We start from the raw sequence: 16,519 nt of genomic DNA, 5'->3' as shown, positions 1-16,519 counted from the left end.
TTTAGAGATTATCTAGATTAAAGATTCTCAACTAGTAGGGCACTTGTAATTTGAAAAAAACTTACTAAAACTAGCCTTTCTTTTCTTTTTTTTTTCTTTTTCTTTTTTTTTTTTGCGACAGAGTCTTGCCCTGTTGCCCTGGCTAGAGTGCTGTGGTGTCAGCCTAGCTCACAACAACCTCAAACTCCTGGGCTTAAGCCATTCTCCTGCCTCAGCCTCCCTAGTAGCTGGGATACAAGTGCATGCCACCACACCCCGCTAATTTTTTCTATTTTTTCTGTTGCTCAGACAGTATAAATGAACTCTGTTGCTCAGGCTGGTCTCAAACTCCTGACCTGAAACAGTCCTCCCACCTCTGCCCCCTAGAGTGCTGGGATTATAGGCATGAGCCACCACGCCTAGCCCATTTTTTTTATCTTACGAAGTATAAACAGGAAAGTTTAGTAACATATTTTTGTCTGGTCTATCACTAAGAAAATGTTGTGGGAGACATGGGTTTAAAAAGACTGATTTGGGCAATGTCATTACAGAAAACTTTTTGTAAACTCACACAGCTGCTTGATACAATGACCAGCTCCAAGAAGCAAATTTTCTGACAATCTATCTTTCTAGGGTATCATATTACCTCTAAAAAATACACATAGGAATTTAGCTTTGTTGCTGTGTAGCTATTTTTTAATTTTTTACAACTTATCACTTTGTACTGTAAATAATAAAATTAAATATATGCAAATATGTCATATATTCACATTAGTCTACCATCTAAATTTATCAGATTTTAGTACCTTCAGTGATGATTTCACTACCTTCCAAATTTTTTTGTAATTTTAACCCACTGAGAATACAATACTATCTGGCAAAATAAGATGATATTTTCTTTTACTTCAGGGATGGCATAGAGTTTGCCTTTAAATACCAAAATCAGAAAGGACAAGAATATCCACCTCCTAATCTGGCTTTTCTTGAAGTACTAAGTGAATTTTCTTCTAAACTTCTTCGACAGGACAAAAAGACTGTGTAAGTTGAACATCATAAGAAAAGTGGTTTTATAATGATTCCATTATAATTTTAAATGTTTACTTTTAGACAAATTTTTAGTCATCTAGATATAATTACTATTGATAATTTAAACTCTGATAATTTAAGGAGCTAGTTTAGTTTTCTTTCAAGCATTTATATAGTTCTTTTGCTGTATATTCTAGAGTACTTTTTAGTACTCCAGAATATGCAAAATTAAATTAAGCAGGTGGAAATGATTTTTTTCTTTTCTTTTTTTTTTTTTTTTTTTACTTATTTAGGATATTATGGGAGTACAAATATTTTGGTTACATGTAATGTGTTTACACCACCCAAGCCAGGGCTACAAGCGTATCCCTCCCCCATACAGTGCGTTCCGCTTCCATTAGTTGTGGATTTACCCCCCAACTCCCCTCTGACCAGCAGACAGAAAGCTCACAAATCAATAAACTGTCTCTCAAGGAAGAGCAAATTAATTCTAAACCTAGCAGAAGAAAAGAATTAACTAAGATCAGAGCAGAACTAAATGAAATTGAGAATAAAAGAACTATACAGATAATAATAAAACTGAAAGTTCGTTTTTCGAAACTATAAATAAAATTGACAGCCCTCTTGCTCGATAGACAAGAATTAGAAAGGAAAGGACTTTAGGAAACTAATTCAGAAATGAAAAAGGAGAGATCACTACAGACATTGGAAATACAAAACATTACCTTTGAATACTCTAAAAATCTATATGCCCCAAAACTACAAAATGTGGAGGAAATGCACAAATTCTTGGAAACACATAACCTCCCTAAGCTCAATCACAAGGAAATAGGATTCCTGAAGAGCTCAGAAATTGGAGCAACAATAAAAAATCTTCCAAAACAAAAGCCCCGGACCAGATGGGTTCACACCTGAATTTTCCCAAACCTACAAAGAAGAACTCATACCTATACTGCAGAAATTATTCCAAAACCTTGAGAAGGATGGTATCTTCCCCAACTCATTTTACGAAGCCAATATCACCTTGATACCAAAGCCAGGAAAGGACAAAACAAAAAAAGAAAACTACAGACCAATATCCCTCATGAATATAGATGCAGAAATCCTCAACAAAATCTTAGCAAATTGAATCCAACAACACATCAAAAAAATAATTCATCATGACTAGGTGGGCTTTATCCCAGAGATGCAAGGCTAGTTCAACATACACAAATTTATAAATCTAATTCACCACATAAATAAAAGCAAGAACAAAGACCGTATGATTCTCCAACTAGACATAGAAAAAGCATTTGACAAAATCCAGCACACTTTTATGATAAAAACTCTTAACAAAATAGGCATAGATGGGACATTCCTTAAAATTATTAAGGTCATATATGATAAACCCATAGCCAATATCATACTGAATGGGGAAAAACTGAAAGCATTCCCACTTAGAACAGTAACTAGACAAGGTTGCCCACTATCTCCACTTCTATTCAACATAGTGCTGGAAGTCCTTGCCAGAGCAGTCAAACAAGAGAGGGGAATTAAGGATGTCCAAATTGGGGCAGAAGAGGTCAAATTCTCACTCTTTGCTGATGATATGCTATTATATCTAGAAAATCCCAAAGATTCAACCAAGAGACTCCTGGAATTGATAAATGAATTCAGTAAAGTTTCAGGATATAAAATTAATGCCCACAAATCAGTAGCATTCATATGCCAGAAATGATTTCATATTCTGCAATTCAAAGGTGTATCAACATTGGCTTACCCATTGTGTAACCCTTCCTTCTTTACTTTTAATTTCATTTTAGTTTTATTTTCTGTTTTATTTGACTTGTTTCAAAAGATTGATTTTTTTTTCTTGTTTGCTTTTTGTGGTCACTGATAACAATTTAAAGAAATATATATGTAGTTTTCAAAAGTAAATTTTGATGGGATAAGTTTTACTTAGAACCAAACTAGAAACTTTTCAAAAGGATGATACTATAATGATTAAAAGTCTATAAGAAAATAAGATGATATTTATAAAATTGATAGGAAGGAAAGTCAGCTATAATATTCTAAATAAAAAGAAATTTGGAGAGACAATTAATGCTTATATGAATATAAGTGATAGTTCTAAGGAAAGATGTTGACTTCATGTTGGTCAGAAAATATTTATTAAGCCCCTAATATGGTTAGCTATCACTCTAAAGCTTATGTTCTAATGCAGGGGTGGGACATATAAACAGGCAAGCAAAGAAATAAGAGTTTCAGGTGCTGAAATGGGGTAATAGAGAATGATGGATGTTGAGTATTGGTGGGAGTAGAGTGGTTTGAAAACTTTTTTTATAAAGGCATTTATAGCTATACATTTTCCTCTGAACATTAGCTACGTCCTATAAATGTTGGTAGGTTGCATTTCAATTTTCATTCATCTCAAAGTGTCTTCTCATTTCATTTGTTATTTTTTCTTTAACCTATTGGTTATTTAGAAGTATTTTAATTTTCACATTATTTCTGAATTTCTAAATTTTCCTTCTGTTATTGATTTCTAATTTCATTCCGTTGTGGTCAGAAAGCATGCATTGTATGATTTTAATCTTTTTAAATTTATGTTTACAACTAATTGATAAGAACCAGTTACAAAATCCTTTGTTCCTTCTCCACTCCCAATGCTTCACTTGACTAGACTTAAATAATAAATAAAAATTATGAAATATAAAAATTAAATTTATGGGGGCTTGTTTTATGGACCAACATATGGTTTATCCTAGACAGTATTCCATGTATGCTTGAGAAGAATGTGTTAATTCTTGTATTGTTGGGTGGAGTTTTATTCTATAAATATCTTATAGTCTAGTTGGCTTCTAGTTTTGTTTATGGTGTTTTTCAAGTCTTTTATTTACTTTTTAATCTTTTGTTTAGTTGTCCTATCTGTTTTTTAAAGTGGAGTATTGAAGTCTCCAACTATTATTATTGAATTGTTTATTTGTCCCTTCAATTCTGTCAGTTTTTGCATCATGTATTTTGGGACTCTGTTGTTAGGTATATGTACATTTTTTAAATTATTTCAAAATATTATGGGGATATAAATGTTTTGGTGCATGGTTACCTTGTATAATGCTTAAGTCAGGGCTCTTGGTTTGCCCACCACAAGAATAGTGTTCATTACACCCAACCAGGTAAGTTTTTATGCCTCACCAACCCCCACACTTCACCTTTGTTAGTTTCCCATGTCTTTTATATCTCTTTGTGCCCGTGTGTTCCTATACATTTTTAATTGTTATATATTCCTAATCAGTTGACTTTTATTCTAAAATGTCATTCTTTGTCTCTATAATTTTTGTCTTAAAGTCTATTTTGTCTGATATAATTAATAGTGTAACCACTCCAGCTTTATTTTGGTTACTGTTCGTATGGTATACCTTTTTTCCATCCTTTTACTTTCTGCTTTTGTGTCTTTGAATCTAGTGTGTTTCTGTAGACAGCAAGTTGGTTCATGGTTTTTTTTGTTTGTTTTTTTTTTCTTGAGACAGAGTCTCACTCTGTTGCGCGGGCTAGAGTGCTGTGGTGTCAGCCTAGCTCACAGCAACCTCAAACTCCTGGGCTCAAGCAATCCTACTGCCTCAGCCTTCCAAGTAGCTGGGACTACAGGCATGCACCACCATGCCCGGCTAATTTTTTCTATATATTTTCTGTTGTCCAGCTAATTTCTTTCTATTTTTTTAGTAGAGACAGGGTCTCGCTCTTGCTCAGGCTGGTCTCGAACTCCTGAGCTCAAACAATCCGCCAGCCTCGGCCTCCCAGAGTGCTAGGATTATAGGCGTGAGCCACTGCGCCTGGCCGGTTCATGTTTTTTTTTAATCAACCTGACAATCTCTGCTAGTATACTTTTTGTTTTCTGTATGTTTTGTGAGGGTTTTTTTGTTATTGTTCTTTCTCCTTCACTGTCTATGTTTATATTAAGTGAATATTTTCTAGTGTAACATATTAATTCCTTTAATGATATTTAATTATATTCCTTAAGTTATTTTCTTAGTGGTTTTTCTCTAGGCCTTACAATATACATCTTATCAAAATTTACTTTAGATTTATTCTGATTTATTCTAAGGAAATATAAAAGCTTTAATTCTAACTCCATTTCCTTCCTCCCTTTTTTGTGCAATTGTTATACATAGTACATCTGTATATTACAAACCCAATAATACATTGTTGTAATTATTACTTGAGGTAATCTTGTATTTTTTAAAGAAGCTGAGAAAAGAAAGTATATATTTAGAAAGTTTGTTATATTAACCCTCCTATTTACCGTTTCTGGTTCTCTTTATTTCTTCCTATGGGTTTGAATTACCATCTGCTGTCATTCCCATACTTTAATACAACTTCTCTCTCACCTCTTTGGTGCTTATTGTCAAAGATACTACATTGCTATGTTATGGGCTCAACAATGTAGTAACATACATATTGGTTTATACAATTGCTTTTCTTTTTTAGACAGAGTCTCACTCTGTTCCCTGGGCTAGAGTGCCGTGGCGTCAGCCGAGCTCACAGCAACCTCAAACGCCTGGGCTCAAGTGATCCTTCTGCCTCAGCCTCCTGAATAGCTGGAACTACAGGCATGCGCCACTATGCCCGGCTAATTTTTTGTATATATTTTAGTTGTTTGGCTAATTTCTTTCTATTTTTTTTAGTAGAGAGGGGGTCTTGCTCTTGCTCAGGCTTGGTCTCAAACTCCTGAGCTCAAACAATCCACCCGCCTTGGTCTCCCAGAGTGCTAGGATTACAGGCATGAGCCACTGCCGGCCTATACAATTGCTTTTTAAATCAGTTGAGAAAGAAAGGATAAGTAAATATGTTATTATACTGTCTTTTATAAAAACTACCTACTAATTACCTTTACTGGCACTCTTGTTTTTTCAAGTAAATTCAGTTACCCTCTGGTGTCATTTTTCAACTTGAAGAACTTCCTTTAGTATTTCTTGTAACGCAGGCCTGCTAGCAACAAATTCTCTCAGCTTTTGTTCATCTGGGAGTATATTTTGTCTTTAGTTTTGATATATAGTTTTGCTGGATATAAGATTCTTATTTGATAAGTGTTTTGCTTTTAGCACTTTGACTGTCATTCTACTGCCTTCTGGCCTCCATTGTGTCTGATGAGAATTAATCATGATAAATTTTATTGGATTTCCTTTGTATGTAATGAGTTATTTTCTCTTACTAGTTTCAAGATTTTTTTTTTAACTTTTTAAAATTTTATTTATTTATTTATTTATTTATTTAGGCAGGATCTCAATCTTTTACCCAGGTTGGAGTGCAATGGCCCAGTCATAGCTCACTGTAGCCTCAAACTCCTGGGCTCAGGCAATCTGCTGTCTCTTTGTTAAACTTCTGGCTGTTCTGCATTGTCCTTTGTTGCTGCTAGTATTAAAGAGCTACCAACACCCTCTTATTTGCTCTCCATCAGAATCTGTGTTGTCAATGCCCTTAGGAAAGGTTTTTTCTACTCTTCATTCCAAATAAAGTCAGCCCCTACCCTCCCACACCCTGCCACCTCCCTCCAGAGCTGTAGAACTTCTTTCTTATAGCCTGCCTCAGCCCCTGGACAGAACTTTTATGCCATTAAATGAAAAGGGGGAGGAATGAAATGAGACAGGATATAATCCCTCTTCTCTCAGGATAACATCCCTGCTCTTTGAGCAGGGGAGGCACGGTAACCCCGGTTCTTAGCTTGTCCCTCCAGGTATGGAACTCTGCAATAGAATTGAGGTGGGGCATTCAGGGCCCCAGTGGAGCTGGGCCTGGGGGAATTTCTACCCCAGCAATGGAGGCTAGGTGGGAAAAAGGAGCCTCATTCCTCCTGTTTGCTTCTCAGAGTAGAGCTTCTGTAACACAGGGCTGGGGGTTGATGAGAAATGAAAATGGTATGCTCCTTTCTTTCAGGGTAGCCCTAGGCTGGAAACTAGAGAGAGAGGGAGCCCCCATCTTCTCAGCCAGCTGCCTGGGGCACAATACAGAGCTGTACTGGGGGAGAGGAGACAAGGAAAGGGAACAGGGCTGCAAGGGGTTCAAATGCTGCAAACTCTTGCTGTTCTTACCAAGATTTATTAGATTTTCTTGAATAAATTTTTCTCTGTTTGCTATATGCTCTTAAGATAATTTGCGAAGACTTTAAATTATTCTGTTTTATAATTTTTACCAGTTAAAGGTTGTTTTGTTGGGGAGAGGGTATGCTAACCTCCTCACTTCACCATTCCAGAAATCCTGCTCTGGTTTGAACACATTAAAAGAAAATTCAGTAATCTTTTTGAGCCAAACTTCGGATGTTTTTTGGACTTTGTTTGGTGTTTAAAAGCAAAGGGAGAAATATAGGAGATATATCCCTGCCCCCTGCCACACACACACACACACACACACACACACACACACACACACACACACTACGTGATACATCACTACGTGATACATTCTCTTGTTTTAAAGTATTACAGGAAGATGTGAAACAAAACCTTAAATTCTCAGATGATGAAAAAATTTAAATAAGTGATACATGAACTGCTTCCATGAAAATCACTGCTACTTCTGTTGTGTCTCTAGTCATTCTTACCTAGAGAAGTTCCTTACCGAGCAGATGATGGAAAGGAGAGAAGATGTATGGCTTCCACTCATATCCTATAGAAATTCATTAGTTACTGGGGGTGAAGATGATAGAATGTCTGTGAACAGTGGAAGTAGCAGCAGCAAAACCTCCTCAGTAAGGAATAAGAAAGGACGACCCCCACTTCATAAAAAACGAGTAGAAGGTAAGTCTGCCTTTACACTATGAGCCAAACAGTTTGCCTGGTTTTATAGATTTAAAAAAGTGGCAAATAATCTGTTGATGCAAGGTAATAGTGTTAAGCACATGATTTCCTTGTATATTTGATATACACTGAGATGTTCAGGGAAAAGGTTGTAATAGACAAATTGGGACAGAAAAGGGTCAAGGATAACCAGGTGCAGTGGCTTGCACCTTTACCGCCCCTTCCCCCCCAAAAAAAGAAAGAAAGAAAAGAGTTAAGGAAAAAGTATTTGAAGAAGGATGGAGCAGAGAAGAAATAAGCACAGAGAAAAAAAGTAAAGAGTAATGAAGGTCTATAAAATTGACCCCCCAGTAATCCTCAGTACATGAAAATTTTAAACAAGATAGTCAATTTGAATACTAGAATAGCTTTCCAGTTCTACCACTTGGCTGGATAATTTATTTTTGTATGTAAGACAGTGATTGGCCAAATCTGGTTTTATAACCCCTCTTGGACTATGGGGAATGGGAAGTTGAATTGTCATGAAAATCTGATCAATAGTACGTATTCCCATGTCCAAAAAGACTAAAAATTACTCTATTAAAACAAAGCATACCTCTTAAACTTGCTGAGAGAAGTCTCAATGTAAAAATGCTTATTTCCTCAAATAATCTTCCCCCTTCTCCATGCTTCTCATTACAAATTTTCTCCAAACCAAGAGAGGTGGGCTGTGATCTGAATCCTACTCTCTTGGTCTTTTTTACAACTTTCGATTCACCTTTCATCATCTTACCTCTGCTGCCTAAAAAAGTGACTCACTAAGGGTTTTGCTAAAATCTCTGGCAAAATTAGTTAGAATTTAAATCTAATGTTTCTTTTCCTTATTCGGGAGGCAATATCAACTATTGATGAAGAGCACAAATTCTAAAATTAGAGTTCCAGAATTCAAACCTGGCTTTCTCATTTATCAGCTGTGTGACCTTTGAGCATATTACTTAACATCTTAAAGCTTCAATCATTGATCAAGTGAAGTGTAATCAGAGTACCTATCCTGTCAGTTACTTGGAACATTAAATGAGATACTCCAAATAAAACAACTTAGTATACACACAGTACTGAGCACAGTGTTTGGTACATAGGTAGCATTCAACGAATGTTAGCTGCTATTATCAGAATGTTATTATCATTATATAGTAATGCTTCTTATCTAGCACCAGTCAGTGGATTAGGCAGCACCCATATTTGAAGAGAATGAAAGAATTAGTGTTAAATGTTAAAGTTTAACAAATTCTTCACAAAGTTTAAGATTTCCTTTCAAGTTTCAGCTTTCAGACCTAAAGTCTTTATAGTCCGGAGAATGAAAACATAAAATCCTCTCTTTGTACTATAGGATCTTGGACTTTTCTCTAAAGAATGACTCCAGTCATTTCCCTTTGAAAACATCTTCTAGAGCAGCCCCTATCAGAGTGTTCCATATGTAAATGTTTTCCCCCTCTACTCACAGCTTTTCTTAGGTGTAATATTCTTATTAGCCAGCACTCATGAAGTCTTTATTAGGTACTAGGAATGTTTTACGTGTATTCAATCATTTAATCATTTATTTGACTAATACTTGTAAAGCATTAGGTCAGTCACTGGCACATAAGTGTCTTATAAAGGTTTTATGAGTCAACTCAGAGTTCAACACTATTATCTAAATTTTACACAGAAGAAATTAAGGCCTAGAGAATTTAGAGAACCGTATATAATTCACTAATGAAACAGTCAGTTATTATCTTCAAGATTAAGGGAAGCATATATGGACCAGATAACCTAATTTGGTAATTGTTAAATTGCAGAAAAGAAAACTGTTCTGTATTGATTTGAAATTTACAAAATGACAAAGATAGGTTGCGTGCCCAGAACTCTTAGGCACTGGAATGTCATCCATGTGGGGTGAAAATGAGAGTATTATAAGAAATGTTTTCATTGAGGAATCTTTTAAATTTCAAGAAGAGTGATTCTTCCTGAAATTCATTCATTCAGTCAGTCAGTCAGTCAGTCTCTACCAAGCACCTTCCTAAGAATTGTGCTAAGTGCTACAGATTAGGTATTAATAAAAGACCTCAGGACGGGCGCGGTGGCTCACACCTGTAATCCTAGCACTCTGGGAGGCCGAGGCGGGCAGATCGTTTGAGTTCAGGAGTTCGAGACCACCCTGAGCAAGAGCGAGACCCTGTTTCTACTAAAAAAATAGAAAGAAATTAGCTGGACAACTAAAAAATATATATAGAAAAAAATTAGCCAGGCATGGTGGCGCATGCCTGTAGTCCCAGCTACCCGGAAGGCTGAGGCAGGAGGATCACTTGAGCCCAGGAGTTTGAGGTTGCTGTGAGCTAGGCTGACGCCACGGCACTCTAGCCCAGGCAACAGAGTGAGACTCTGTCTCAAAAAATAAAAAAAAATAAAAAAATAAAAAAGAGCTCATAGTGTAGATGGGGAGAGAAGAGAAACATGTAGTTTGATTTCAGCATGGGTACTCCCAGCAGAGGTGGGGAACTTGCAGCCTTCTGATTTCAACATTGTTCTTTTTTAAGCACCAAAGGAGGCAAGAAAAGCTTTGTCTTTCTCTGCTACACCCTTTTTTAATAAAAGGATTTGTTATGTAAAATTTGGATTCAGTCAAAAGGCTGCACTTCAGGACCTAGAAAGGCCACAGGTTCCCCACTCCTGAATGAATCTCGAGAGATTTTCTAGAAAAAAAATGACATGTATTAGAGAGCTGACAGATGAGTTTACCATGTTCAGAACCTAAATTATACTAATCTTTTTATCATAAAATTTTAAGTGTGGCAGAGAATAAAAGTTTTTAATTAAATGTGGAATGAAAAGTGATATGATTAGAAGTTGATAAAACACATTTTTGTTGATTAACTAAGAGATTCAGCAGTGAGTTTCAGATCAGTGGAATGACCTTAATCACACAATGGGTAGGTATTTCGAGGGACAGAAAAGCCAATCCAGAAGCTACATATGTGTCTGACAAAATATTGGAAACCTGAGAAATACACTGAGAGAGATGGAATGCTTGGTGGCAAACGAGGAAACTAACATGTACATATCTCTGAGACCTAATAGGAAGAGGAAAAACAACAGCAGTCATACTAAAGTTTGTGATTAAAATTCTTCAGAAGGAGGCCGGGCGCAGTGGCTCATGCCTGTAATCCTAGCACTCTGGGAGGCCGAGGCAGGTGGATTGCTTGAGGTCAGGAGTTCGAGCCGACCCTGAGCAAGAGCGAGACTCCGTCTCTACTAAAAATAGAAAGAAATTATCTGGCCAACTAAAACTATATATAGAAAAAAATTAGCCGGGCATGGTGGCGCATGCCTGTAGTCCCAGCTACTCGGGAGGCTGAGGCAGTAGGATCGCTCAAGCCCAGGAGTTTGAGGTTGCTGTGAGCTAGGCTGACGCCACGGCACTCATTCTAGCCTGGGCAACAAAGCGAGACTCTGTCTCAAAAAAAAAAATTCTTCAGAAGGAAAACCATAGTCATAATGGTTTTTTAAAAGCCTTCTCATATTAATATAATTTAGAATTTTTATAGGTAATAACTTTTTTTTTAAGAGATAGAGTCTCTCTCTGTTGCCCAGACTAGAGGGCAGTGACACAATCATAGCTCACTGTAACGTTGAACTCCTGGGCTCAAGCAGTCCTCCTGCTTCCATCTCTTGAGTAGCTAGGACTACAGGCATGTGTCACCAGGTCCAGCTAATTTTTTTTTTTTTAATGGAGATGGAGTCTCACTATGTTGCCCAAGCTGGTCTTGGACTCCTGGCCTCAATCAATCCTCCTACCTCAGCCTCCTAAAGTACTGAGATTACAGGCATGAGCTACCACACCCACCAGAAACTTTATAATTATATAATGTTTTATCAGGATAGTTTAGATATAGACATAATGCTTTAATCTGCTCTTTATAAACCATCTTCAGAAGAAGGAAAAACAGTTCCTGGCCCCTTAAAGGAACTTAAATCTAATTACAAAGATAATTTATACACATGACAAATCACATACCTGCTCATGCAGGATACTATGTAATTAAGTCATAAGTGAGCAGGAATGACTCTATTTCCTCTAAAAGTTATAAGAAAATGGTAAGTGAGGGCTGGGTGGGGTGATCGGGCAAAGCTTCCCTGAGGACTTAAAGGCATGAAAACAGTGAGCCTCTCTACCTATCTCCACATGTATAACATGGCAGAAAGAGTTATTTCTCTGGTGACCAGTGTCCAATTGTGCAAAGAGATGTGCTGATTTCTCTGTAATGACCAGCCAGGTTTTAAGTACTACTGCCTGGGGCCCCTGTGAGGCCTAGGAAATAGGCCCTTTATTGCTTGACCAAAGGAAAGTTGGCGACGTCTCTGTCTGGTCCCACTTTTCCCCTTCTAGAGTGAATGAATCCTTAGAGATGATAGGACTTTAAGAGATGATAATGTGATGATAGCTGACATTTGATCATTATGTATGTTACCTCATTTAATCCTCCCAACTCTGTTGGGTTAGGTACCGATATCCCCATTTTACATATGAGAAAACCTTGGAAGTTTAGTAACTGATACAAAGGTCACACAAGTAAGTAGTGGAACCTAGGGTTCACATTCAGTAACCTAACTGCAGAGCCATGCTCTTTAGGTCTGTGCTATAACTGCTGCCAGAGTTCACTCCACCCATAATGTTCTGTGACTCTAACTGGAATTTTACAGATGAGAGTCTGGATAACACATGGCTAAACAGGACTGACACCATGATTCAGACTCCTGGCCCCCTGCCAGCACCACAACTCACTTCCACTGTACTGCGGGAGAATAGTCGACCCATGGGAGAGCAGATTCAAGAGCCTGAGTCTGAACATGGTTCTGAACCAGACTTTTTACACAAGTAAGTAGTAAAAATTTGTTTTCTTGGCATAAAACCTTTAACTGTTAAAGTAAAACTATTTAAGAAAAACTTTATTTATTCATCAAAGCACATAGCTAGCCAGTTTGTGAGAAAACAAAGCCACAAATAGGGATAATTTATGTGAGAAGATCTATAAAGAGTCTAAAAACATTGTGACTACCAGTTCCTCAAAGTTCACAGACCTTTAAATGCATAGTGTCTCACTAAGTGCTAATTTTAGTCAGAGTTTGCATTTTCAATGGGCAGATTTATTTCTAATCAGGGACTTGCCAAGAAGATAATGCAGGTTACTTCCTTGGCAAGAGAACCTGTGAGAGCCTCTGCTAAGTTATCAGTAGTCTGAACACCAAATATATAGACTTTGTATTACCTTTATCATCCATGTACATAATTAATAGTATTTCAACTTGGTTATATTTATATTTTAAATTATTCATGGATTAAGAATTTTTAAGATCTTATTTGATAAATTCTGAGAATAGTTGCTCTCTAAGACAGAATCAAGGTCTTACCTTTTCCCCACACGAGCAATTAAAATGTTTTCAAGTATACAAGGCTCTGAAAATTATAGAGAAGGCAGGGTGATGATGCTGTGAGTTCTACAATAAAAATCTTAACTTTTTGTTGTTTTCCATCCAATTTTGAAATTCTCTTAGCTCCTCATTTATGTGTCTGTGTATAGTGAGGTAATGTAGTAAATTACTCTGATGGATAAAAGGAAGAATTCTCCCTTGAACTCAATAAATTTAGTAGGTTGAAAAATGGAAAGAGGCAATATTAGAAGTATTCAGATCCTGGGTTTTATAAGACCCCTTTGCTTTTTAAAGTATCTGCCTTTCTTCAAACCTGAGAGGATAATCATTGTCAGCCATTGCATAAGTGGGCACTCTTGAGCTACTGAATGTCCTAGAAGGTGGTTTGCCTTATGACCAGCATCCCTAGACAGGTGACCTCACCAGTATCCCCACATTTCTTCCCACAGAGTGGGTTTCTCCTTGTTTGAGCAACCTGCCTTGCCTCCCTCACCTTACCACTTGTCAGTCCCTCTGGCTGTGGTCTACCTTCTTTTCCCTGCTCTAGGTTTATAGGTTTAATCAAGGTGGTTAGCCCCATATGACATAAAGACAAGCTACTTAAAGAGAATTTCATGTGACAGATTTTATAGACTAAAAATCACTAAAGTTTACATCCTGTAAAATTCCCAAGAGGCATGTTTATGCAAGTTCCCATGTGCCACTAAGTAGAGAGTACAAAGGGAGATTTGACTCCACAATGAACTGAGAAAAGATGTTATACTCTTCCTTATTCAACTCTGGAGAGCTTCCAGGTGCCGTGCCAGCATCTTTTCCGTTCTTAGGGGCTTGCTCTCCAGCTAGGTATTTCTTGAGTGAGGCAGCAGCCAAAAACACAGAGGTCTGAGAAATACCCTTGTTTGGCAGAGATTTGGGGAACAAGGATGAAAGATAGTTTAAGCATCCACCTAGCCCCAGCCAGCTTCTCTTGGAGACTTAAGGATCTCTTTGGGCAACTTAGTGCCTTTTTTATAAAGGCACTGGAGTAATTCCAGATAATTCCTTGTACGTGAGGATTAAGTCAGCCAACCATGGCTTTCTTAGCATGGAGCTTATTAATAGCTAAATTCTTTGTCTGCTACCACAAAATGAATAATAGTACCCTCTCTTAGTCCTCAGATGCAGATCTCTTGGTTAGGCCAGCCGAAGTTAGAAGACTTAAATCGGAAGGACAGAACAGGAATGAACTACATGAAAGTGAGAACTGGAGTAAGGCATGCTGTGTAAGTGTTACATTGAATATCACAAAAACATAACTATGTGATACTGGTCATTTTGTGAAATGGCTTCGGTGTCTGATGTTTGGTCTTAGGAGTTAAAATTATAATGCTTCATATGCTATGCAGCATAGGATAGGAATGGAGGCTCTTGAGACTTTTAGCATTTAAATCCTACTGCTGCTATGTTGAGCAAGCTCTAAAACATCTGTGCCTCGGGTTCGTTTGTAAAATTGGGACAATAATAGTACCAATCAGAGTTTGGAGGGAATTGACACAGAGCTAAATAAATGTTAACAACTGTTAATATTATTGCATTTAATTATACTCCCTTCTGATGAGATGAAATCTTGAATGAACCAATGGAGTGCTCCTTAATTATCTTGGAGTTCAGTATCATAATTTATACAGTCTGTATAGGTCATGATTAGAAGGTATACTTCTATTGGTTAGAAGGGCTAATCTAAGAAAGCCAGGACTTCAAATTGGTTAAGTCTGAACAGCCTTCTGACTGTACATTTTCCTTATCAGTCGGGGTCTAATGGAGGAAGATGCTGAGCCCATCTTTGAAGATGTGATGATGTCATCCCGGAGCCAGTTAGAAGATATGAATGAAGAGTTTGAAGACACGATGGTTATTGATCTGGTAAGAAAATTCACTGCATTTTTATTTTGTTAAAATATGTGATGTCATTTGTATAAGATGATCCTCTTGTTCTCAAAACCCTGCAGGAGGAAGGGTGAGGTGAGGAGGTGGTAACATTGACCAGCAATGGGTGTTTGGATGAGCTTGTGTGTTCTTCAAGCTTGCCTTCAAAGCTGTCATATTTTTAATTCTGGCAATAATAGGAACTGGTTCCTTCTTTTCACCTTCTTCAAAAAGAGCTCACATCAGGTCTTTCAGCATAGCATGTGTATCTGGCCTATTGTACTTTAAATTTGAGTCTTGCTGGGAGTTAGCTACTCTCCCAGCAAAACAGGTCCCAGGCAGGATCGTTACAAGAGATTTGGAAATAATAGAGACAGAGAAATAATAAAGACAGAGACAAAGTGCAGTTTAAAGTGATGGGGGAGTCAGGGGTCCTCCAGCATTCCCGTGAGCTGTCAGGCACTGAGTGACATCCCACATCAGTATTTATTGTTATAGCAAGTAGTTGTCCTTGGTTAAAGAATTACATGTACAGCTCATTTGTTGAGGTTTCAAGGCTCCCCAAAGGTTTTAGGGGACCCTTACCTAATTCTGTCTACAAGAACAGACAGTTACAAAATTTTTCTAAGATAAACATTCTGAGCCCTAAGTTAAGCTAGCTGAGCATAAAAATTAAAGATAAAAATGTACAAAGCAGGAACACCGAGTATATTAATCTAATCTGTTTCTCTAAATACAGAGACAGGTGGTCAGGAGTGAAGCAGGAATAGCCTTGAAGTTTAAGATAGTTCCAGCTGCATGTTGTCTTCTGGGCAGGCATTTTAATCAGCTTCTCAGCCTTGGGTCCAAACCGAGCTCTGCTGTGCAATAAGCTCTAGGCAATAGCTTGCAGCTTCGAAGAAATGTTGTTTTGCAGATGTTCTCTGACAATGCCCCCCTTTGTTGGAAGCAGCTTCTAGTCTGTGAACCAACACACCCACAGATTCCTTCAAGGCAAAGCCCTGCAAAACTCCTGAAACCTTTCACGTCTTAGCCCTATTTCCCAGCAGAGTTAGCTACTCCCACAAAATACTGTGCTCCAACATTATAGCCAGATGCAGAATATGGAACTTACTGAGTATTAAAAAGACATGTCTGAGATAAGGAAATTTGAATATGCACTCAATACAGGTAATACTAAAATATTTTTTTTGTTTGTTTGTTTTTTAGGAATAGTAATGTATGTATGGTGGTTACGTTTTTTAAAAAGTTTTCATCAGCTGTAGGTAACATTGAAGTAATTATAGGTGAAGTGACAGGGAAGAAGAAAACAGTAAGGAGACTCAGTGGAACAAGATTGGCCAAATGTTTGACAATTTTTGAAAGTAGGTGGTAGCTACATAGAAATT

The 16,519-nt window shown here is 37.3% G+C and overlaps 1 protein-coding gene across 3 annotated transcripts in view; it reads left to right on the top strand.

Annotated features, from left to right (window-relative positions):
- Positions 1 to 16,519, top strand: part of STAG1 (stromal antigen 1) — a 342,007-nt gene that overhangs the window by 322,439 nt on the left and 3,049 nt on the right. For all 3 annotated transcript variants that reach the window (XM_045539117.1, XM_045539119.1, XM_045539118.1), the window contains 5 exons: positions 889 to 1,017; positions 7,573 to 7,778; positions 12,498 to 12,672; positions 14,378 to 14,488; positions 15,014 to 15,128. In XM_045539117.1, the coding sequence (XP_045395073.1) occupies positions 889 to 1,017; positions 7,573 to 7,778; positions 12,498 to 12,672; positions 14,378 to 14,488; positions 15,014 to 15,128 (736 nt within the window). The remainder of the gene's footprint in view (positions 1 to 888; positions 1,018 to 7,572; positions 7,779 to 12,497; positions 12,673 to 14,377; positions 14,489 to 15,013; positions 15,129 to 16,519) is intronic.

This window comes from Lemur catta, chromosome 1 (assembly GCF_020740605.2).
Source record: "Lemur catta isolate mLemCat1 chromosome 1, mLemCat1.pri, whole genome shotgun sequence".
NCBI classification, from domain to species: domain Eukaryota; kingdom Metazoa; phylum Chordata; class Mammalia; order Primates; family Lemuridae; genus Lemur; species Lemur catta.
The sequence above is the reverse complement of the archived record's forward strand: the minus strand, read 5'-3'. Positions and strand labels throughout refer to the sequence as shown.